This window comes from Gambusia affinis, linkage group LG07 (assembly GCF_019740435.1).
Source record: "Gambusia affinis linkage group LG07, SWU_Gaff_1.0, whole genome shotgun sequence".
NCBI lineage: Eukaryota > Metazoa > Chordata > Actinopteri > Cyprinodontiformes > Poeciliidae > Gambusia > Gambusia affinis.
The window spans coordinates 24,991,030-25,016,901 of NC_057874.1; the positions used below are offsets into that span (position 1 = coordinate 24,991,030).

Here is a 25,872-nt window from a genome sequence, read left to right on the forward strand (position 1 = left end):
ACTTTCAGTTTATCCGGATAAAAGGGAAAAGTGGTGGCAAATTGTGTAGATCATAGGGTCATACATTACTTTGAAGATGCTCCAGATGTTGTGAATAATACTTTTTCTCATTCAAAAAGCTACAAATTAAATGTAATGTTGTGCTTTTCCAGCTCTGCTGTGATTGACACTGCCAGCAAGCATGTTACAGGAAGCAGCCTGAACCAAATGATTGTATTTGCTTTAAATGATCAGTTTCTATGAGAAAAAAAAATCTCCAAACAAAAGTTAAATAGATGTTAAATATTTTGTGTAGTCATGAATGATTTACAGTGCATTTACATAAATAGATACAGTGCAATAAATATTAATGAAGGGAGAATTTATTGAACTGGAAATGGGAAAAGACAGCAGTGTGCATATACATCCTGTTGTGTAGAGGAAATACTGCAACTGTTACAATAAACTATTCCTCCATCTTTTTATTAAAGCTAATGTTATGAGTATTTACACATACTGTTATTTGCATTACTGTGTTAGGCGCCTACATTTCCCCACTTTGTTTTTGAATTTTTTCTCGGAGGCCATATTTTCTTATAATCTTAAAATAGTCTTGATCAATCTTTAGGTGTCTAACGGCTCTTAGATATTTTTCTTTGAACCTCTGCTCCTTTTTCACTCTGCCATTCAATGATCCCGATCACAATGCTGTATTGTTCATTATGTGCCTAAAAATTTACAAAGTGTTAAAGTTCCGTGATAAAAAAAAACAACAAACAAACCAAAAAGCTACATTTAAAAGTCAAGATTTTTATGGACAATATAAATCTAATTCTCCAAAAATCTTGTTAGTGTTTAAACAGTATTTTATGCCAAACATTGCTGAATTGCCATTTTGTCAACAGATTCAACTAAATAAATAAAACAAAGTGTCTTTGTGAAAAACGTATTTCTAAGCAGTTTCAGTGCTTAGAGTGAGGTTGTCTTTGAAAGGTCTGTTTGGAAATTAGGATGCATGCTAAACTGAAGACCTTTTCTTCTTTAGAAAATGAGTGATAGTATCAAGGGGACTTCCAATGCAGCTCAAACATTTAACTACACTTTAGACTGAAGTACTTTTTGTTTTCATCCACCATAATACAATGTATTTTTTTTTATCTATCTATAAAACAAAAGCAAAACCCAGGGCTTGATGTTTTTGCTGCAATACACAACTTAAAAAAGATTAAATTACTTCTTAGTGAACCAAACGAATTTGCCTTTAAATTTAAGTTAATGTTTTCAAGTGTACTTGCCTGACTTACAGTCTTTTTGTGGGTCTAAATTTAATTCTAAGCCTAAACTTAGATCATTTTTGTAATGGGCAGTTTTACTGGGTCTAAATCAGAGCTACAGATAGATGTACAATTGACTAACTGATTGACATCTAACAGTAGATTCAAAATTGAAATCAAATCTATGGCTCAGTGGATAGATTTGTATAACCTGAAATTGATTTTTAGTTGTGCTCTGATAATTTTAAATTACTTTGCAAAGCCCTATGAGCTGTTGCTCTTTTTCATTCTCCTCTGCATGAAACACAATGCATGGCAGGTATGTTTTACATGTAAATTTCAAACAATTCATAGATGTGGGACCTTTTTCTCACTGTAGCATATTGATCTCTAAGAGTAAGGGGCCTGAACCAGGTGTGGTATTCATTTGCATCAAATCCATGGACTGTTTGTTACACCTCCTTGGTAACATTATAATAGTTGAAGCCATAACAGCTGCTGGATCTGATAAGCATTGCAGCCAAGGTAAGAGTGTTATAATAATTTACTTAGTTTGGACAAGATGAGGCCTTTGTCTAAGGCCAACTTAGGCAGTTCTGCTTCAAACTCACATGGGAGTAATCCATCCAGATGTGTACCAGAAGAAGTTAACATTGCTTCCACCGTGCCTCACCCAGGACCTTGTCATGCTGCCAACATGATAATAAACCACCACAACCTATTTATGAAAGTTGTGAGAACCTTCTTTCACTATTAAGCACGATGTTGAGCTCACTGTGCTCTCACTGGGCATAAAAATACCTCTTTAAAACATTCTGCAGAATCTATAGTCTGTTTTTTAACGTTATAGTGTTCTCAATTTCCTGAAGAGGTCCTAAGGAGGCATTTCTGGGTTTATTTCAGTAAGCTCTTGTGCAAAACAGATCCACAAAGCAAATACTGCTTTACATTTAGAGCAAGCATTACATTGTATTCTTTGTAAGGTACCAGAAAGCAGATCCATTCTTCTCTCTTTACAAAGGTCATGCTGTCTGCAATTCATAAACCAACAATGTTAGTTTGGATGAATTCTGGACCACAACTCTTCATGGATTACAGCCCTGGGCCCCTCCCACACTGCAAAATAATTTTGCTAATGGAATGCCACGAATGGGTTCTGAACTGCTGGTTTAAAAAAAAAGGACAGTTATTTGTAGGGAGCAACAGATAATCCATTTTGCCTACACAGACCTAAGAGAGCACCCACTTATGCTATCAAGTGCACCGGAGACACTCTAATCCATAATCCACTCTTCATTTCTGATTGCTTACATCAGGAAATTGCTTGCATCATATGTACAGACCCAGAATAATAACCAAATAGAAACCAGGCATGTTCAAGCTGCTTCTCCAAATGACTTGGTATGCAGGGGTGGTGTAACAGCAACAACTTTTAGCAGTTAATTGAGAGCTAATGCTTTGCCAGACGCTTATGCAAGTCTGTGGCTATCTACAGGATAAGATTGTTTTCTTGTGTGTGAACTGAAAGAGTTAAAAGCTCATATGCTAGGTTTTGTTTAGATGTTTTTCCATGTGCTAGAACAAATGAAAATAGAAAGTGAGTATTCTTAACAGACTGATATAGAATTATTTACTTCTTGAAAAACTAAAGTGTTGGCAAATGTTGCACAGTAGGCTAATCTTATCTTATCATAAAAAATATTCAATAGTAAGAAATTGAGAGTTCTGTTACAGTCTAAAAGCACTAAGATAAGTTCTTCTTTAGCTACTCAATACAACAAACTACGGTGGCCCAAATCCAAAGGTACAATCCCAGATCTCCCATTTAAAAATGTCATTGTCCAAATGACCTAGACAAAGATGTATTTTGGATTTGGAGTTCTAGTTTTCTCTGCCATTAATCCACTTCCAGAATGAAGCGGATTCTGGATGCCAGTTTGGAATAAGTAATTGTAACAGCTACTGATCACTTAGAATGAAAAGAAAAAAGTTCCATTAAGTAAAACTGAACTCCAGGGTTTAGTTACACAGGAAACATTTGGAACCACAGAATGCTTAAATGTCCTTATGTGTTGGTCGTACACTTGTGTTATTTAATGTTTGTTACAAGTTGTTTGCTATTCACACAAAGTGCAGATTCATTAGGTAAAGCTCTTTTAGCATGTCTCTGACAAATCTAAGGGTTCACCAATTTATCAATGCCGATTTCTTAATTTTGGGAGATTGGTGATCAGCTGATCCATACATGTGAAACCGATCTCATCTACCTCAGCAAAGGTATAAAACTCGCCCACTGTCCTCTTCTGCTCTCTTGTGAGAGGGCTGACGGACAGACCAGCCCAACTGGTCATGTCTACACATTTACAAACACAACCATTTGTATTTAATAATAGTCACAAAACAAAAGTCAGCGACTTTGTTGCTATATTTAGCTACATTTAAAACAAACAAAAAACTGGTATTGACCAAAATCGAAATTAACAGGTCAGGCTTTTTAAAAGACCAGTGATTAATGATTGGCCAAAAAACTGACATCAGTGCATCCCTAGACAAATTCTTACTACAATCACAAGTGGTTAAGAATGTTTATTTGTTTTTGAGCAAAAATTGATCTGATGAAGACGAGTCATTATTCAGATAATACAGTAAACATTCCCTGAAATTTCATATTCTGCTAAGAATTTTGTGTCACAGCATGGTTTTTTCTCCTGTGTCTTAAGTCCACATGGACGTTAACTGGCTCTTATAATAGTACATAATAGTACCCTCATGTCCAAAAAAATAAAAACTGAAAGCGTGACAGTGACCTTTCCATGTATTTTTTTTAAACGTACGCACACAGAAATGAGGACTTCTGTCCACACAGTGAAACCTTTCTTCAGCATGGACAGAAACTGCTTAGAGCTGATGAATAGAACTGCATTGAAAGGGGATTCAGGTCAAAGGCAGCTACAATTTTAAGATTTCAGTTTGTAAGAAAGCCACAACCGTTATTATTACGCTTCTTTCCCTAATGAATGAATCACAAATTATCTCACTAATTCTGGGGTTCACCAATCTTCTAATTCTATATTTTTCATGGCCAAAAAGGGTTAAAACACATTTGAAAACAGAACACATATATATATATATATATATATATATATATATATATATATATATATATATATCTAAAATCTTTTTATGGTTCTCAGCAGTTGTTGACATGCCAGCCTTCCTGCCCTCCTGTCATTCCTCTGCTTCAGGTGGTCCAGGTCCCTGTGGAGTCCTGTGAGCAGTACACTACGTGTGCTGAGTGCCTCAGCGCTGGTGATCCCCACTGTGGCTGGTGCGTGCTCTACAACATGTGAGTCTACTCCTTTCATTTTCTCATACATCTACCAAATCAGTCGGATTAAAACAAACGTCACTGGTTTTACCAAACTGCTCACAAGGAAGCTCAACGGGGTTAAGCCTGCAGTCCTATGATTTGATATAGCACTCTTATTATAGTCTCTGGAGCTATAACCACAATAAACATCTGGCATGAAAATTGGAAAACCAGGGAAGTGGTTGCTGGACTTTGTGATCCCTCATAAATAGCGGCATTTAGGACAACAGAAGCTGCATGATCACCAGATTTCATTGTCTGCCGAACCAAAGGATAACGGGTGTTAATGGAGGAAAGAGGGATTAGCCTTCCAGCCACAGCAAGCGCAGCAGATGCACTTTCTACATACCCATGAAACATTTTGAACCTGACGGAGCAAGCTTTATCTCCTCCATCTTAATTATCTGACCCCAGGTTAGCTTGCATAACACTTCGATATGGAGCAAAGGGGATTCAGAAGATTAAATGCCTGCTTTTCGGCACCAGCCGCAGTGTTTGAAGCTGACCTCAGTCGGGGATTTATCCCTGTCTCATCATTTCACGTCTGCATTTCAGCTGGCTATATCTTGATGGTAATCAGCATTATTTAAATTACAGCTCTCTATATTATCAAACTCAAAGGATAGGGGAATGAAAAAATAATGCTGTTTAAAAATCCAAATTACCTCATTAAGTAACTGTTGTTTTTTTTTTTTCAAAGCTAATTTTGTCTGTAAATCTCATTACACTCTTTATTTGAATTAAACTTATCGGAGTGAACAGGCTGCTGTTTCCCTCCAGTTTTGAAAAGAAAAAAAGTCCCACACTGCAGAGTAAAACTACTTTGTTTTTCTGCCCTATTAAATGCAGATTGGGGTCTTTTTCAGCTCTCTGAATGACACTCACAGTGTCATGTTGACTGCTTTCAGCGTCTCACTTTCCCACCCGTGGTGATTTGCACCAAAGCACCTATCTAACAGAGTGGGTAGGGGGTGTTTGTGCACATGTAAAAAGCCTGAAGGAAAAAAGGGAACAAATGGTTTGATCAGACAAAAACACAGTGAATGAAAGAAACAAAAATAAAAGGCAATGAAAGACAGAGATGAAAGGTGCCTTTTTTCTTTGACACTTCAGCTGATGAGCGGTCAGAAGGTGATCCGTGCTCCCGTAGCCGTTGTTTGCCTCAAGGAGCCGAGCCAGCAACAGCTGCCACCGCATTTCCAATCCACCTTTATAGTGAGCCATGATTACAGCAGAGGCCTCAGCGCTCTTTGAGTTCTCTCAGGAGGTGCCACCCCCTCAGCTGCATCTGAGCCTGTATTACTACTGTCTCCTTTTAGTACGCATTCAAAGAAATACATGATGGTTTAAAGCCAAAATGCTCCCTGGGTTTGCTATTACAAGTCAACTTTACAGCTGATAGTCTCGCCTTTTCAAACTGAACATGCAGAGAGATGAACCATTTGGAGTTTGCCTTTCAAATGCATAAGTACAGCTGGAACAAAAAGTATCTCAGCAACTAATCCCCATTTCCAAGACTGGACAAACTGCTTGAAATTTTCAATACCCACTTGTAATTTATCTGTATATTCAGTGTACTTTTGTCTCGTATAAAAACCCCTGTGGTGTCCTGCTGTGCTACCCAGCCTTTCACTCGCTACTTTTAATTGCATATTAGAATTTAAAGCTTATTGCTTTGTAACTTACTCAAAAAACAAGCCAAAACTAAAGTCCGATCAACATGCTCTCTTATTGGCGATGATTAAATGAAAAAGTAATTGCTTTTTGAAACTGGTTTCAGTGATCAGTTGCATGAGGTCAGGTTGTGGAGCTTAAAGATCCTGGATGGAAATACAGACATCCCTTTCCCAAGAAACTCTCTGCAGATTATTCTGGGGGATACCAAGATGTACCTTGGCTTGAGGGGATACACAGTCAACTCACGTTTCTTTAGGGTCTGCCAGTGGAAGCCTCTATTGGCAGACTTCTTTTGATGGAGAGAAGACTTCGAACACCAAGATGATCAATTTACAAACCCTATCTCTAAGGTGGAGTTCAGTGACCCTGCAGAGGAAGGTCTGTCTTGGTTCACTTTTTGATCATACTAAGGGTTCCACTGTTCACAGTGTTGTAAAAAATGCGGTTTCACTTTTTGGCTTTGCTCTTCCTTCATCAGGACACATACCCCCAAATCTCCTTCTACATCCTGCCATCACTATTGACATCAATTTACTCCACCTTAGGCAAAACCTAACCCCTGAACATTCAGGGATTAATCCACCTTTTTCCAACTGAAGACATTGGCCTCAGACTTGAAGGAGCTGACTCTTGTCCTGTTTGTTTAATATTTAGTTGTGAACTGATTCAGTGGAAGTAGAAGAAGGAACCTCCAAGGGAATCACATTATCTGTAAGATAATGTGCAAGATAAAGATGAAACCCTGAAGAATACTGCAAGAGATGCAGCCCTGCTAGAGTCCAATTTGGACTGGGTGTTCTGGTGCCCACATCTGTGTTCATAAAATTAGAACCAGCATTTTCAAAATAGGCTTGGAAACAGACAGAATTTGTCCTTCCTCTAGGAAGTGGATGGAGTAAAAGATATTTGCCCATTCGTGTATTTTTTACACACACTTTATCTTTGCATAGGGTGCTGGTGAAAATCTGCTGTTGCCAATCAATAAATGAGAAACACTGGATAAACTACCATGTGCACAAAAAACTAAAGGGAATTTAGAGTGGCTAACAAAACCTGCATGTTTTTGGTTTGTGAGAGGATGCTAACGTAAAACCCACACATGCATAGGAAGACCATACCAACTCCATACAGGAAGACTCCAGCTGGGATTTAAACCTAGGACCTTCATGCTGTGAGGCGACAGTACTAACCACTGCTGTGTGGCTGTGGTGATAAGCTTTACTTTTATGATGGCCACAATGTCCAACAACTATGTTATAGGTAATGCGAAGTTGTGATTAAGCTATACTAATGCTTATGTCAGCGTATCATGTTGGAGTTGATTTGTTTTGTAAAAATTGATCCTCTTGACATCATGTACTCTTGAAAAGTGATGCATCATTAACATAGTTGTGTTGTACATTGTTCAATACTTGTTTTTAACCACAATTTCCAAATACACAGTTCTGAGCATGAAAACAGAATAAACACTCACTACATTTTTAAGATTTTGTATAATGGAAGTGCTTTTATTCAACAGGTGTTCCAGAAAAGATCGGTGCCTGAGAGCAGAGGAGAGCTTTCGCTTTGCGACAGACGTTGACCGCTGTGTGAAGGTTATTGCTCATCCGGACAGTATCGCTGTATCAGCACATAGCGTCCCTGTGAGTCTACTTATCATTCTAACCAATCACTGCACTGTCACTCCGCTAAAAATGCTAGTGTTTGTAAGCAATCACCTTGAGTAGCCTTTTAGAGCCACATAGAGAGTTAAGTGAAAACCCAACAGAGATTAGCTTTAGGAGACATGAAGTAAGGCAGGAGCTGGACTCTCCCTGTGGGGCATCTATTGGTTTTGTTTTGCTTTCACTGTAGTGGAGTATGGAACACTAATTTGATGCTTGATAAATTTGGAGATGAAGCCAGACGCTTAGATTAGTAAAAAAAAAAAAATAAAAATACATGGAATAAAAATAACACAGCACAGCTTTTGGCACAGTTACCATTCACACACAATATATAGTAAAAAATTATCCATCCTCCACTTACACCAGTTACTGTTACTTTTCTCTCTTGTAATGCAATGTATCTACATTTTTAACTTTAATCATATATTTTTTAGCTCCTGCTGGAGGTGAATAATGTTCCAGACCTTTCTGCTGGAATTACCTGTTCATTTGGCCAGCAGGCCCAAGCAGAGGGTCACGTCAATGGGAATAGAGTCATGTGTCTCTCACCAGCAGGGAAGGAAGTTCCTCAGATCCCAGAGGGACAAGGTGAGTGAAGATATTGAATCTGCAAACTAGGGGTGCCTTGATTTGTCAACCTAACGGATGTCCTAAGTAAGAATGATCTGTTATTTTTATGAATGCATTTGCATTTATTTTATTAAAAGTTACAACTGTAACAAACTGCTATGTCTAGACAGTCTTCAGGGTGCATTATGAAGCAGTATGATTTTGCATCTGTGCATGTGTCTGCCCTACATACAGTCGTGCTTGTCTACATGGTCATGAGTTGGTTGCGTCTCGCTACAGTTTCAAAACAAACATAGCAGATAAGGCAAATGTCTCACTGTCAAACGAGCTGAGTTAGAAGAGTATTTAAACTATCAAAGCCTGAAGTAGTTCAAAGTATGAGAATATTCCATGTTAACTAATGATAAATGGAGGGTTTAGATGCTCTGTTAGGTGTTGTTGTGAAGCAAAGCAGCACAGGCAGAATGTATGATGAGTAGCTAAAGAGACAGCACCCAGAGGCTACAAATGAGCCAACAGAGAAGATAAAACTCTTACATTTATTAAAGTTACTGAATAGTCTCTAAAGCTAGACAAATTGTTTGTCTGCTACATTATTTCTCAATAAGTGTTTGTATGATATAGCTTAGATGGATCTTTGACTGAAAAGTGCTGTGCCCATGTGCTCATGTTCATTCTTTATTTACTGTTTTAATCGCATTTAACAGTGTAGTTATAAAACTGAATCAAATTTAAGCTATGCTAACACATGGAATGCACACAGCAAATAAATACAAATCATTTGTATGCTACAATACATTTCTTTAAAAGCTGTAGTAGACACAAACTTGTTTTTCTTGAGAGTTGAACACTGTTCTTGTTTTCTACTGCTTCAGTCTGAACTAATAAATGAGGGCTTCATTATTTTTAATTTATGTTGTAAGAGGGGAACTGAATACATACATTTTATTTCCTTTCCATTTACTTTAAAATTGAGATTTGTTCATATTTTATTATACGTCATAAATGTCATACATATTAATTGTAAAAAAAAAAGGGTCTATTAGAAAAATTAATAGCTTAGACTAATTCTGAAATTATTTTTAAATAAATTCTTAGTAGCCCCTACATAAAAAAAAAAAAAAAAAATCTTCAACACCATTAAAGGTCTTAAGTTACCTCTCATTTATCCATATTTTACTTCAAAAAAGAAAGACTTTGCTTTAATCTTTTAAAGTGGTCTTCAGTCATGTTTGTTGAAGGTTTTGGTATGAAGGTTTTTGTTAGAACCTCTAATTATTGTCGGTTCCTATTTAGCTATTTGCAACTGTTAGCATTTTGTTGGTCATGCTTGTTAAGTTTGACCAGTGAATCATTTAGAGAGATAAGATTCGGATGTGCCACTTTTTACACGTAACCAAACTGGGCAAATAATCAATTTTATACTGGATCTTCAAGGAATTTGCTGCTGTGACAAAATTATTTTTTTCATCTAGCCTAGAGTTACATTTTTGAACAAACACAAAACTTTCTAAAGAAATAATGACAGTTTTTTTAAGGCAGTTGCTGGATTAAACAAATAATGATTCATCTCTCAAGTCCTCTAATTGGGTTTTTCTTAACTTTTTCAGATACTGTTCATCTGCTGTTGAACATTTTTAGATGCACAATTGTTCTGTCCCTCACTTACTTCATTTTTACCAAGTTTACTAAACTGTACAGAAAATGAGTAAAAAAATCCTATTGTATATAGAAAGCCTGAAGAACTACTGATCAAAACCACTTTGTAAGGTTACAATAAAGTCTGGCTGCATGAAGCAATGTAGTTGAAACTCTTGTAGTTCTTGCACAGTACTTCAAATAGGGTTAATGTAAAAATTAAAGGTTTTAAGCCAAAGTAGATGTCCTTTCTATTTAGTGCCTCAAGTTTTATATATATTTTAAGTTAGGTGAGGACAAAGTGCTGCAGGATTTCCTCCAACCATTTAAGGTAATCCTTGAATTGAAGCTTTTGACTGAAGGCTTTCTCCTGACAGAGCTTCCAGGAGCACAGACACCAGGTGGCTCTTTGCACGAAAATGATAAAAGTATTACAATTTTCTCCTAATTTTGAGTTCTTTGATCCTGTCTTTGTTTTGTCTCTTTTACTCATCCGTCTTTGGTCTGTTTTTTTTCTTCCCCTTTTTTCAGCTAATTGTATTCTTTGAATAAAAACTTTCTTTCAGACTGGGCTGGTGTGGAGCTTCGTCTGAATTCAAACGAGACGGGTCAAATGGTCGCCAGTACAGAGGTGAAGTTCTACAACTGCAGCACACATCAGATGTGAGTGGACCGCCCTTCCCCCACCTTTGATTTGTTCAATAGATGGAGGAACACAACTTAATTTAGGGCAATGATGTACTGATGCTTCCAACCCCACTTAAGATCGCGCTGCTAGATAACCTCAGAGTTCAATTTATCTGTCAGGTTTCATTTAAATCAACATGATGAATTTGTCATGGGTTGTTTATTTCGCCTTTGCTTTAAGTGGCAGTTTGTGGGCTTACTGCTTACAGCTTTGAATACAGCTGACAAGTTTTCTGTTTGGTAGTACACACTCAATAGATATGTTTTCTGGCTCTTATCATGTAAGTACTATGAAAATTATTTTGAGATTTAATTCTATACTGGTTGTTACCATGGTAAGATAATTTTTGACATCAGTTTCTCCTGTTGTTTGAGTGCTAGTTTTTGTTTTTTTTTTACCGCTGTGTTTCTGACCACAACACAGAGATGCAGATATAATTCAATTGGGATCATTAATTAAAAAAATGAGAAATAGCATAACAACAACAACAACAAAGATTCCTCTCTTCTTTAATTATTATATATTTGCTTATCATCCTCTGCATTTATCTCCACAGTTAAAGTTTTTAAGTACAGTTTGGACAATAACTATGACATTAAATTTTACTGCGGCACATCAGATAAATTCTTATAAATTTGTCCCAAAATGGTTCTGATGGTGGCAGTGGTTGCTGGCGATTATATAAAACTTTCAGATATTTAAAAAATATTGGTTCTGTTTTTATGTAACCCAGTTGCTTTTCTAATTACTTACAGTAAAAATAACTTATTATTTGAAATGCATACCAACAGTCTAGGTGTGTGTCCTGATATTGTCATATAAAATGACAACATCAAAAAGTCTTGTAATGGCTAAAATATTTAGGAAATATTGTGATATCAATTGCAATAACCAGATTCAAATACATTTAGTATACTGGAAAAATTACTTAAAGCTTTTTTGTTCTCAAATGTCATCACAATCTTATTATTAAAAAGGTCAACACACACACATATATATATATATATATGTGTGTGTGTGTGTGTGTGTGTATGTACACACACACACACACACACACACACACACTCATTTTGGTGTTTTGGTTGAAAAAGAAAATTCTGCCAAAACTCAATTAATCTCCATATTAGACACTTTTTTTTCTTTACAAATAAAAACCCTAAAAACATAAACAACTATAACCTTAAAACCAAAGTACAAAATGAACTATGATTTTTGAGTGTCATTACAGCTCCAAACAGAATTTGATTTAATCCACATTGGTTTTTAAATTGAAAGCAGTCAGTAAAAGATTAGGGGCATAATACTTGTACCATTAGGGGATCATTTTTTATTTTAGTTTAGATTCAAAACTACAAAAGCATTTTAATCATTTTTGTGTGCCGTCATGGTTAATTATGAGGTTTCAGGCAGACAAGAAACCAAAAGTCTGATCTGTGGGTCTTTTGTAACAATAAACTCAATCAGACATGATACAGAAATTCAGCTGCCATACCAAAATCAAGCCCTAGTGTGATTTTTATGGTGCAATTTGAGGATACCACTTTGGACTTTGGTATTTTCAAATCAATGTGAAATTTTCCTGCAGTGAAGCTTTGCTGTCTGGCTGCTAGAAACTATTTCTTGAAGGCTGGCATTCTCCAAGGGCTGCTAAATGGATAAGCATTAGACTCACAGAACCCCCTCTGACCTAACTTTGTCTCAGGGGAGTCTGCGGGGGAAAATCATAAGACACTTTTTTTTTTTTTTTGTCCTCCTCTGGTGCCTCACGGCAGGTAAAACTGTGTAAATTAAAGAGCACTTTATTTAAATGTCAACCAATATAAGCTCCCTAACTGGGTCCAGGAAGCTGTTTTGACTATGAGCCATTTTGCAAATGTCAACTGTATTAATCACAACAGTAAACTATGGCAAGAGGCTTGCATTTTGCATAACAATTACAAGCAGGAACAATAGCAGATCTTATTAGGATGAACGTTAATTAGTTGTACGTGTCACTCTTTTGAAACAAACAAACTTCTGTGTGTTTGTTAGAAACACAAGACAAGACGGTTAAAGTCAAGAGGCCAAATCACAAAACTAAAAGGTCACATGAAGACCTTTCATGCAATGTATTCTTTATCAGCCTTACTCCGCTTACTACACCACAGCATAAACAAAGAGTAAACAGGAGTTGGCTGAAGCAGAGTGCTTTTTTTTCTTGATTGACTGGGAATTAATCCACTATGTACAGACATCCCATTTATTCATTTTAACTGAAACATGGAGGCCACAACATACCCATTAGTGATAAACAGTTGGATGCTCATCACATCTGCTCCACACCAGTATGGCCTCCATTAGCTGCAGGGTGACCCTGTATACTTGTGTGATAAATATTTCACACAAAACATGCTTCTAACCCTGCACCTTCTTTCCCATCTCCCTCTTTACTATACCTCCGCATCACATCAGCCTCCATAATGAATTATCCAATGTCTGCAGCACCCTGCCAGTCTAGTTACGCTGTGGCGATACACAGCCCCTCCCACCCCATATTTTTTTTTCCTCATGTAGCACTTTTTAATGTCCGTCCTAGCCTTGGGCAGCTAATTATTATGAAAATTTAATTATGTGGCTCTACATTTATTGCCATTTGTTGGTCGGCATGAGCTGCAGTATCTAAAGGCTTGTGGTGGTTTATGTCTTTCTCATGGCTGCATCCCATTAAATAAGATTTATTGCTCTTTTTTTTTTTACTTCATCAGAAAAAGTAGACATTTTCCATTGGAAATTTTCTTTAAATTGTCTCCATGTTTGCTGTTTAATCGAGTTGGCTGAGGTTGTTTAGGAACAACTTTAATCCACAATTGACCGCATGCTAGAGGCAACTGAATCTGAGCCAAGGATGTTGCACAACCCTACCCTTCACATAATGAGCTTTTAACCCATGTTCTACCTAATCAGATGATGAATGGGTAAAATAAAAATACCACCTGAAAATAAAGAACATTATGTGAGCAGCTGTAAAAACAAATTTAATCAGGTGAATACCCTAATATTATTTCACCCTGAGGAGATAATTTGTAAAAAGTATTACAATAAGATCCAACCTCTGAATGCCATGCTTATTTGCACATTTGCTTTTTAAGTTGATCAGATGCACAAGCACTTTTTTAATATTTGGTAACCAGGGATTCTATATCCCAGGACAATTATGGGATGATCTATCTGCAAATTAGATTTTCTGACTTTCCAGTTGGAAATACGGAAATAATACCTCTAGAAGTTGGAATTTGAAATGGGGAAGTCAGAGTCTGATTGTTGTAAACAATATGGATGCTGAAGAGTGTATAAAAAGTAATGATGTTCCATGTATTAAGACAAAAATTATTCATACCCCTTGAAGGTTTAGATTCAGAGTTATTTTTCATTCATCCAAGAAGTTTATTTCTATATTCCAGGACAAATCCTTCACTCTACATTCATAGCAATATTTCAAAAGGTTTAATAAAAGCAGAGTGGAGCTTTGGCAAACAAGAAAGCTGGGCAACAACCAAAGTTCACCTTTCCACCACTATGCACGGTGTGGATATTGTAAAAGATGTTAATATTGAAGGCGCTGAGCTAGAAAAGTGCAGAAAACAGTGGCACTATGTTGTCATTAAGACTCCATAACAGCAATTTTCAATTTTCAAAAGGGTTTTAAAAAGGGTTGCCAATAAGTCTGGACTGTATGTTAACAAGTTGACATCAGAGTACATCTAACAAAGACATTGTATGTCCTTGATGCTTCATAGTTGTTTGGTACAGTAATTAACCTGTTTTAAGCCTAATTTAAATGCAGAGGTTTGTCCAGTGAGTCTGCTTTCTCATGGTCATTTTTAATCATCTCCTAAATGACAAAAGACATTCAATTTTGGTGTATATAAATCTTGAGGAAAGAAATTAAATTGAATTAAGCCTTGCAAAATGTTGCTGAAGATGAGCCTGAAAGAGTGTTTATAGTTTAAAGATGTCCATATTTATTTATGGTTTGTAGTAATATGTGGTTATCTTGTTGTGCAGGTGTCTGTCCTGTGTAAACAGCACATTTCGCTGCCACTGGTGTAAATATCGCAACCTTTGCACCCACGACCCAAGCAGCTGTTCTTTCCAGGAAGGAAGAGTCAATGCATCAGAGGTACAGAAACGGGAATACTGAACCTGATTTAAACAGTGCTTTCAGATATAACATTAATCTGAGTGACACTTTACCTTTCAGTTTTCACCTGAATAGAACTGAAAATGAAGCTCCACAGCAAAGAATAAACAAGATTAAGAGCTTACAGCTGCGTTTGTGACTATAAGCGATCATAAAGGGATGTTTTGAGGTTGTAATAACATTGTCTACATGATTTTTGTTGACATGATCTTAGTTTTTAGAATAGTGTATCGGATAAAACTTTCATTTGAGGTTGATCCTTAGTTTTTAGGAGTAAACCAAATCTGTATTTATAAAAATCTTTATTTATTGCATTGCATAAACCCATGCACCAAATGAAAATGAGTTATATTTATACTGATACTTTTGCCCCATATACCCTTTTAATCCCTGTTCTACATTGGTCTCTATGCTTATGTAATAGAGCATAAGCTTATAAATACAGACACACACAAATATGTAGAAGAGGTTTTGCAAATGTCTTGCAGTGATTTGCTGTCACTCACAGCTGTAACCATGCATTTTATATACAAAATATGAAATTCAAATTTTTTTTGTCAGTACGCAACATAAAATTAAACTAAACCCTTCCAGTTTTAGGTCAGTTAGAATTATCATATATATATACATATAGTTGATGGGGATAGTGTCAACAATTTAGAAAAACTAAACCTACCTCAGGTTTGAGTATGTGGAAGGAAATATTTCATCTGGTTTAAAAGTTATTTCTACCAAATTCTAAGGAAATGTACATAAACTAGTAAATATAGAGATTTCTTTCTTTTAAAAGTGAAACATTATCTTATGTTTGGATTATCCTCCAATTATAAATAATTTTGGTTATCTTACCTGACCCAAAGAAGAATAGTTTAGACTATTTTAATGCCAAACAGAAAAAAAAGATGTAAATGTTGCTTTTATGTGTACATGTGCTAATATTATGTGAGAGGGTATTCTTATTAACTGCTTTTCTCATTTGCTCTCACAGGACTGCCCTCAGCTCCTCAACTCTGGGGAAATTCTTATTCCGGCCGGCGAGGTCCGACCGATCACCTTGAGGGCCCGAAACCTCCCTCAGCCGCAGTCGGGCCAGCGGGGCTATGAATGCGTGGTGAACGTACAGGGCGTCAGTCATCGTGTCACGGCACTGCGCTTCAACAGCACCAGCGTTCAGTGCCAGAACAGCTCGGTATGACCCTGAACATGCTGGGCGGGAATCTCTCAGCTGTCAAACCAGAGACAGCGCCTCAGACGCTCGATTGTCAAGCTGTGCATGGTGTATCAGCATCAATGAACTTTGCCTTAGATGTTGCACCATAGAGAGATGAATGGGGAGGAAAGAAAAAGTTGAGGTGATGAGAAAAAGTGCAAAACATAAGGAAAAAAATAATTTTCCATCTCTGAATTTTGTGAAAGCAATTCAGCATTATCAGGTTTCAGAGGCACCCCGTAGATTTCTTTGGATTTTTTTTCCTACATAATGCAAATCAGAGGGTACATTTTGAAGCACAGCGTATACTGCAACACTGTGACAATGTATGAAAAGACCATTTTCCTCAGATTCAGATGATTGGTCACCCCGGCCAAGGTTTGTGTCCCTACATGTCAAAGAGGAGCGGAGCAGACAACCATAGCAGAGAATAACAGATGGTTAAAAGCCTCGTCTCTCCGCTGGCCTTTCAGTCTCTCTGTGTCTTCTTATATTCGCTACCTTATAAGTCCATTTGACTTTCCTCTCTCCCTGTTTCCATTTTGAAGCCTATTCCTTTTCAATATTGTTTTTTTCTGCTTTTCAGTACATGTACGAGGGTGTGAAGATCAGTGACCTGGCGGTGGACCTCTCCATCGTATGGAACGGCAACTTCATCATCGACAATCCTGAGAAGATTAAAGGTGCCTCTGCCATCCATCACTGCCAAGCCAGAGGAGTGTAAAACCCTCAATCCAGAGGCGATTTATGGTTTATAGAGAGCACTTCAAGGTTCCCAAAAGGCCTTGAGAAAAAGTTCAAGTTATCAGCGGGTTTTTATCAAAGAGCACCAAATCACTTCTATGCTCAGGGGGGCAATGGGTGAATCTTCATATTTGCTCAACTTGTATCCCTGATTAGTTTCCCTTTTTTTCTGTCAGTCAATTTTTGAGATTAATCAGTTTCAATATTATATATATTCACAACACCAAAATTAAAATCAAGGGTTCCCTAAAAATGGCAATGAGTTGTAGCAAAGATGCCGCAAATTCTGTGGCATCTTTGCGAGGCAATATGTGTTGACTGTTTTTTTAATTACTGTTTGCCATCAATCTTTAGTTTCTATAGGTTTTTTAAGCTATTTAAACATCATAAAAGAAGTGCAGTTCCTTGGCTCTTATCAGCTGAAAGCATCATTATTTTTTTAATTCTGCAGTGCATCTGTACAAGTGCAGCGCCCAACGGGACAGCTGTGGCATGTGTCTGCGTGCTGAAAGGAAGTTCCAGTGTGGCTGGTGTAGTGGTGAGGGTCGGTGCACCATGAGGCAGCACTGTCCTCCCATCTCCCCTTACTCCAGCCGCTGGCTGGACCTTTCTGCCAGGAATGTCAAGTGTACCAACCCACGCATTACAGAGGTTTGTTGCTTGCACAACTTTTGAACTCATGTAGACACAACATGTGCAGTTTTACTAGCATAGTCATACATCTTCACTTTTATCATTAGCTTAATAGGCTTGCATGTGTTCTATTTAGCTGTTTTTCAGTCTACTGGCGGTTGATCAAAAATAATTCTTGTCAGTTTCTCCTTTTGTGATTTATAAACTGTATAATTGGCAAAACAAACTTTAAAAACACTTCTTGGGTTTGGTGCAGTTTGTTCAAAACATTTAAATCATGGCAGAGAGCAGGAAAGTGTCTTCAGTCGTGCTTTGACATCATGCCATGTCAACAAAAACAGTCTTAGAGAAATCAAGGTGGAAAAAGATTATTTAGGTAGTTGAGTAATCATCTCAAAATAAAAATATTTAAGTGTAGAAATACTTCAAGTTGAATTCCTTGTAAAATATCTCAAATTATATTTTACTTTTTTGCTTCTGTATTGGAAAACTTCCAGGACATCATGTGAAAATGTCGTTGTCTGGGCTTTAAACAGCAACAAAATGCAGAAAATTCTCAGCCATGTCTGTTTACCTGAGACTATCTGACATTTTGTTCCATGCCAGCTGAATACCTTAAGTTCTTGACAGCTAAACGTATTCAGTCTGTTTAGAAAGAAGTGATGGATCTTTTATGTCCCGAACCTCTGTTCATTCTCCTGAATAAGGCACTGTGGGTCATGCACAAAGATGCAAGGCTCTTCCACTTCAAAGAGCCGGCAGCCTTTGATGTCCCTGTCACATTATTAGTGTTTCTGAAGGAGCTGCAGCAGAATGAATCAACCACCGAGTGCGGCTCGACAGCACAGGCGGAGTTGCTTCACCATTGCTACTGTTCTGCTCTGTAGGTCCGAATGTTCCCCTGCTGGCACGGTTTGCTTTTTTCACTGGAATGCGCTGTGAATGGTTTTCTCAAGGCTTTATTATTCTCTGAATTATTTATGAAAGTTTATTTTTGAATTATCACCAATGTCAAAGCTTTTTGAATAAGTCTTAAAAAGTCTTTTTCATTTTCTGCATGAGTTGCATCCTTCAAAGATTTCAGTTAAAAAATCAAATGAAATCTTACAGAATGGAATTTCTTGTTTTAAGACTGCTTTGACTGTAAACTTTAAGATGAACACTTTAACTTAAATTGTAAAAATTTAAGTTAAACTTACTACATTTGTTCACAAAAACAAATATAGTAAGTTTAACACTGACAAATGGAAATAACGGAGAGTCCAAAGATGTTATTAGAAATCTTCACACAAGTAATATCTCATTAAATCCTTTTGTACTTTTTGTCTCCTTCTAATATAAGATAAGCCCACTAGCAGGACCTCTGGAGGGGGGCACCCTTGTCACTATTCAGGGCCTGAACCTGGGTCTCTCCTTCTTTGAGCTTGTGGGTAACGTGGAGGTGGCAGGAGTGGAGTGCACACCGCAGCAGGAGGGATACGTCACAGCAGAGCAGTAAGAGATCATATTTACGTTGTCATACACAAATGCTTTGTATTTTAGCTTACTAGTCCTTACAAACATTTTATTTTCACACCAAAGAAGTACTTACATTTTTATAATGCTGAAACACAAACTTTAAAGTATTTAATTTTCAAAAAATAGGCAAATACAAAGTAGAGCATATTTATGAATTAGAAAGAAAAGGATATAGCTTGTAATTTTAAAAATGTGAAGCTGATACTCTTAAGTAGAATCCAGTACAACTAATTGCCATTAGACTGCACCTGACTGGTACGTAGAGCACAGCTTTGTGTCATTTAATTGCAGTATCAATACAGCTGTTTACCTCAGGCAGCATCTTTCAACCCATCATCTGACAATAGGAGGAATAAGACATGGGACAAACATGTCTCAGTGGGTAGCATAGTTGTCTTGCAATCAGAACGTTGGAGGTTCAATTACCTAACCACTTAACTCCAAGTAGTGTATTGGTATATGACTCTGTGACATTCTTGACTTAGTTCTTGCTGAATGAAAGTTCTGTAGAAGTGCAAAACTTGCTGTAATTGATGATGTCCATAGTATGCGGGGTATCCAATGTGGCTGAGCTTGAGCTATTTTGTAAAAAAATGTTTGACTTCAGTAAACCTAGAGTTTAATTAAACATCAAATTAGGAATGAAATATATATTTAATCATCAGTATCTATCTGTTTCAAAAACTAAATGACCAACAAAACATCATTCTTCTATCTCACTATTTTGTGCTACTCTGTGTTGGTTTATCACTTAAAATCCAATTTGATGTTTGTGGTCTTAACCGGACTCAATATTAAAATGTTAAAGGGGTATGAATACTGTTGCGACAGACTGGCGACCTGTCCAGGGTGACCCCGCCTCTCGCCCGGAACGTAGCTGGAGATAGGAACCAGCACCCCTCCTGACCCCACTAGGGACAAGGGTGTTAGAAAATGGATGGATGGATGATATGAATACGTCCACAAAGCACTGAATGCAATACTGTACAAATCCAAAAACTCAATGAAAATCAACCCATACAATTTCTTTCATACTAGTATACTGTACATAGGTTTTTTATTTTTTATTTCCATGACTCTAAGATCATGAATCATGGCTGATGTGCAAGTAAAAAGTCGACACGCCTCCCCAGGCTGCAGGGGGCTTCGCTTTGCTCTGGTGCTGTCACAGCCAAAGAAGGAGGCAGACAGTCTTTGTGTCGTTGTTGTTATGAGGCTGTCGGTACAGCTGTAATTGAAATGCGCTGCATGTCGCTGACTGGAGGGACAATCTGTTAGCCATGTGTTTCTCTCACAGGCATGTAATGCGATTGGGACCAAGCTGCAGCGACTTTATTTATACCCTTGTAAAAAAAAAAGAAAAAAACCCCAGAAAAAGAAAGGAACATGTCAGCCGTAAATAGGAATCCCCACATGATCTACGAGAAGAAGAGATGGGCCAGGACGATTCATTGAGTGCTCCCATTGTGCAGACGACTTATGGTTTCTTTTGCAAAGCAGCAGATTTAGCAGGGCCATTCATTCAGCTCACACAGCGCTTTAAAACATGACATTACAGATGTTACAACCATTAATTTCACCATCGGGTCAGTTGCTGTAATGACTTATACATAACATGCTTTATCTTATTGACCTGACATGCAATACTGATTTATTGGAGAAACCCCCATGTTGTCATGGCAACGGGAGGTAATGGCGGATGGCGGTCATGCCTGTGATGGGGAGGGGTGTAGTTTATCATTTGAGTTATATTGCTATCATAGGTTTCCTATTAGGAAGAAAGATGAGCCTCTGTATTGACCTGCAACTTCTATGAAAGTCTGCTTCAATCACATTGACCAAAAGAGAACATCTTTTACCAGCGAGACTCATGATGAATGTGGCATAGTGCAGTCACACTTGTGTGTTTGTGCATCAGGATTGTGTTATTATTATTATTAGCCAAATTCGGAAGGCATTGGTTTGGAGTGGATATCGATGTATCATTATTTGTTTTGCTTTTGACAGGATTGTATGTGAGATGGATGCGGCTCTGGAAGGAAGCGCCCCAGGTCCAGTCAAGCTATGTGTCGGTGAATGCAGACCAGAGTTGAGCGCACAGTCCTCACAGATCTACACATTTGTGGTAATTCACAAAAAGAGAGAGACACTTGTCAGCTTGTTCTGACTAAAACATTCTTTGTAATCATGTGCCTTGAGAATACACAGCTAATAATTAGGCTACATCAAAGCTCAGTTCACACAGGAAAAAAAAAATCATTGTGAATAAATTTTGACTACATGTTGAGGCCCAAAAAGCATTTGCCTTTTTCCATTTTTCTAATTTTTGTCAGGTAATGTCTTTCAAAAGAGATGACTGTGTGTTAATGCATGACATCATGTAGTAATTAGCATATCCATTGCATCATTGCACAGCATGTGCGCCTTCCTTTCTGGAACACTTTGTGTTGGACAAAATGTGACCAACACAAAGTTGGATACAACTGTGATATGTAAGGAAAAGAATTAATCTTTTTCTAGATTAATTTTATCATTTAATCCTTTTGGGTAAAGAATTTCTACCAGCCAATGGGAAGCAAAGTACAATTGTGAAAAAAAGACACACAAATTACTGAATAAATTTCAAATGAAACCTGAAAAATGTGTTCTTAATTTGTATTTAGCTCTCTATATTCTAATATCCTGAAATAAAATCCAGCTAAAATCTTTCACTTCTCTTAATTAGTAAAGTACAGACATTCCCCAGAGTACCTGCAATACTGCAGCAATAGCTGATTCTTGAGAGCATGGCTGCCTATGAACAGAATCCACAATTGTACCATGTTTTTTCTTTTTTCAAATTACATCTTAAACAATACTCTGTGAGAGCCTTAAAGCTTGGGACAGATTCACAGTACATAAAGACTACATTCCTAATCAGAGCTACTTATAAATCATTGTAAGGGAAATGTTTTAAATTAGTCGGGGGCAAAAATTAAGAGATTACATTTTTGCTGTCTTGTGTGCGCCTAAGCCTGATTGTGCTTCACACAAGAAGACACTAGAATCCTGGACCAGTGGAAACAATATTGGCAACTTCCTCCTGCAAAAGCAGAAAGTTTGTTTGTAGAATTTCTCAATTTTACGCCCTTGAGCATAAAACGCTGTTTTATGCATAAAAACGCTGTTTTATACATAAAAACGCTGTTTTATGCAAGCTAAGGGAACTGCAAAAACATCCAGTTCAGGTTCACTTGTTAAGTTAAAAATTTTCTTGAAATGTTAACAGAAATCATGAACAGGCTCATCTGAACATCTTGCTAGTCACTGCAGATATCACAGAGAGCATGTCAGCTTGATTTGTGGATTTAATAGATATCAAGGAAATTTTTCACAGTGGAAATGTATAATTCATGATATATTTATTTTATATTTATATTCTAACAACATATTTTGTTCTCTGCATAAAGGCAGCTTTATACATAATTCAACTATTTGGGTTTAGTTGTTAACAGATTTTGTTTGTCCATAGATACCCACCATTTTGGCTTTGACCCCAGGCAGAGGACCTGAGTCTGGGGGTACTAAGGTTACCATTGTTGGAGAGAATCTGAGTGCAGGAAGCACCGTCACTGTGTACTTTGGGAATCAAACCTGCGAAATGTACAGGTGAGCCTAATGATAATATCCACTGATGTTATGGTAATCTTTCTTTCTATTGGAGCCCAGATGGAGAGGCACTTGAGTAAGATTGCCTTTGCACAGTATTAGCAAATTAGCCTTCTCTTGTTTTAATCAAACTCAGGAAGAGTCAATTTATTCAAAAACGTGCACATTAGATGCAAGTGTGTGCTTGCATGTTAAATTAGGAATAAGTAATGACTGGTGAGGAAGTGATGAAACCCGCATAAGATATTTCTTTCTCCATGTATTTATAGAAATCTATTTTAAGTTAAAATTTTGCACATTGTAGCAGTCAGGTAGGTGAAGCAAAAGAGCCATTAGCAAGAGCACCCTCTAATTACAGTTTCCATCCCCAATATGACTGCAACAAGCAGGAAATGGGACAGGCTATAATGAATCCTCTCCATTCATGCGTGGCTCATAACTGTATGAATTCAGGGATTTGCCTCTGCAGCAGTAAGAGGGGCAGACACAATCGAAAGCATGAATAATTCTCTCTTTTGGTTCTCCCACCAGGAGGAGCATGTCACAGATTGTGTGCTTTGCAGCTCCATCACTGATGGGCGCGGGACCGGTTCAAGTCAGTTTGAGTGTCGACAGGACCAAAGCTCCTGGAAGTCTGACCTTTGAGTACATTGAAGACCCCACAGTGCAACGCATTGAACCCCTGTGGAGCATTGCGAGGTACTACACAAGGAACATTTTCTTTCTCTATGTGTTACGTTGACATTTAATGAAGTCATCTACACAGGTCAAGTTAGATGTACTTTAAAGTGAAGTATTCAGAGCTGTTTAACTACTGTGTATGGAATATAGAGGGATTTTTTGTTTGTAAACACAGCAGAGGAACGCACAACTTGACTGCAAAAAAAGCCAGCCTGCCTTTAAACTTTCACTAGTTGTCACGGTTACCTGCCGTTGTCTTACTGTATTAGCCATAGACATGAATGAGGCATCTACATATTTATGTCTATGGTTTCAACATTAGCTAACATGTTGTCAGTGTACTACAACAGTTTATCACATCATGGTAAGTGAAGTTATGCTATGAAATTGAAGTTAGTGAATGAGATATGTGTTAATAACCCATATGCGTTACATACAGGTGAGTGGATAAATGACAAGAACAAATGGACCAAACTTCAATGAATACTAAGAATATGAAAGAAATTTTGTTCACTGTTAAATCATCAGTAATCAATAATAAATTCATTTAAGAAAAGCAAAAAATTATTTTATGGTGAAAGGTAAACATAAGTGTTTTGCAATTCATAGGCAATAACTGAAAAAACCAAAACAAAAGGCAGACAGAAATAAAAATAATAAATACAATATTTGTATTGATTTTAAGTTGAAGAGTGCTTAAAGGTTTTACAGCGGAATATTATAGCAAAATGTTAGTATGAAATTATCCATTAGTAATTCATAACCATAGAAAAAAATTTATGCATAATAGAAAAGAAAAAGAAAGCGTCTCCATTGAATTAAAGCTGTTTAGCTGATTTCCAGCCTGATAGCTGAAGGCTCTGCAGCCTGTTCTTGTCCTGAGAGCTCACAAGTAAACCTGCATTTTGAGAATGAAGGGCCTACTTAGTACATTATCAGAATGGATGATCTGTAAGACACTGTGGGGCTCTAGTATTGATCTTTGTTAGTGAGAAGAATTTTAAAATGAGTTCTGAATTTTGCCGAAAGCTCGTGAAGAGCTTCCAGTATTGAAAAGCTATGTTCCTTCAAGTGCTTCAACTACTGCATTTTGAATGATCTGAGATTTTCTCTGGGAATAATGTAGAGTTGCAAGTGCTCAGACTTAGCAGTATCAGAGCAGAGACAAAATGCTTGTGATTATTGTTAGAGTAGACCTCAAGATTTCTTCAGTACAGGCTTCTAAAGAGAAAAAACATCAAATGAGCTGAAATGTTCTAATTATGCCTTTTTGTTGATATTGATCTGAATCATTTTGAACTGATTATCCATTGAAACAGAGGAATGATCTGATGTTTAGAATCTTTGCTCACTCATCATTCTAAACTAAATTATTTACACACAAAATATTGTTGTGTATTCTACCTCCGGGTTTTCTGCCAGAGATCAAATGTCTACAGCAAGATGTCCAAGTTTCCTAAAGCAACAAAGCAAAACAAAACCATCACATCATGTTTCATTGTCAAACTGAAGTTTCTTTTTCTGTAATGCTGTTAGATTTACACCATGTATAAATTTAACCCAGCGTTGCAAAACGTTAATTAACTTAATAGGTAAGTTAATTAACTATTAACTTTATAGTTAATTAACAACATAGTTATGTTAATTAACTATCAAAATTAAGTTAATTTTGATAGTTGATCAAAATTAAGTTGTAATTTAACAAGGGAAGCAGTTATGCTTTGGCATGAGCCCAGGTTGGTTTCAATTGTGTTTTTCCATAATTGTTCCATAATGACAAAAAATAAATCTTCATTACTGGGTAATGCTGCTGTTTGGATATCTTATGGCAGTGTTTTTTATTAGTCTGTTTTGTAATTTTGGGGAGATGCAGTTTTTCTTCAAGTGACCATAAACAAATATAGTAGTATATTTCATAGACATCAATAATTTTGGGACTTGGATACCGGAAAGTTTAAAGAAGATGTATTGAAGTTGGAATTATAGTAGATGATAAGCAACTTTTGACATTGGTAATGGATGGACAGACAAAAGCAGAAAACAGCAAAAACAAACGTAAAAATCATCCAGACAAACATTTCTAACACAAATGAAGACTGTATTGCCTTCATAGGACCAACAATAAATGGCACTTAATTTGGGTTTGGGCGGAATTACGCAACACTACGTCCCTGCAGATTAGGGAGGTCACCTTGAGTCACCTTGGCCCACAGCCTGGTGACAGGAGGAGCTTTGTGGAGCTGCAATCAAGAGCTCTCATCATAATGTGCATTCCCACTACGAGGCCCTACAAGCTTAGGTGGCCTTTGAAGTGTGAGAAGAGAAGGTACTTGGACTCTGTTAGTTTCACCATGCTGGACAGTTTAACAGCATTTTTGTCCAATCTCTCTCCCAG

General features: G+C 37.1%; 1 protein-coding gene across 1 annotated transcript in view; it reads left to right on the forward strand.

Moving 5' to 3' along the window:
* LOC122834274 (plexin-A2-like) overlaps positions 1-25,872 on the forward strand; it is an 84,528-nt gene that overhangs the window by 36,148 nt on the left and 22,508 nt on the right. The window contains exons 5-16 of the mRNA XM_044122562.1: positions 4,499-4,599; positions 7,820-7,943; positions 8,402-8,555; positions 10,742-10,838; positions 14,908-15,022; positions 16,032-16,232; positions 16,840-16,936; positions 17,449-17,648; positions 18,973-19,124; positions 21,156-21,273; positions 22,660-22,796; positions 23,328-23,495. Of these exons, the coding sequence (XP_043978497.1) occupies positions 4,499-4,599; positions 7,820-7,943; positions 8,402-8,555; positions 10,742-10,838; positions 14,908-15,022; positions 16,032-16,232; positions 16,840-16,936; positions 17,449-17,648; positions 18,973-19,124; positions 21,156-21,273; positions 22,660-22,796; positions 23,328-23,495 (1,664 nt within the window). The remainder of the gene's footprint in view (positions 1-4,498; positions 4,600-7,819; positions 7,944-8,401; positions 8,556-10,741; positions 10,839-14,907; positions 15,023-16,031; positions 16,233-16,839; positions 16,937-17,448; positions 17,649-18,972; positions 19,125-21,155; positions 21,274-22,659; positions 22,797-23,327; positions 23,496-25,872) is intronic.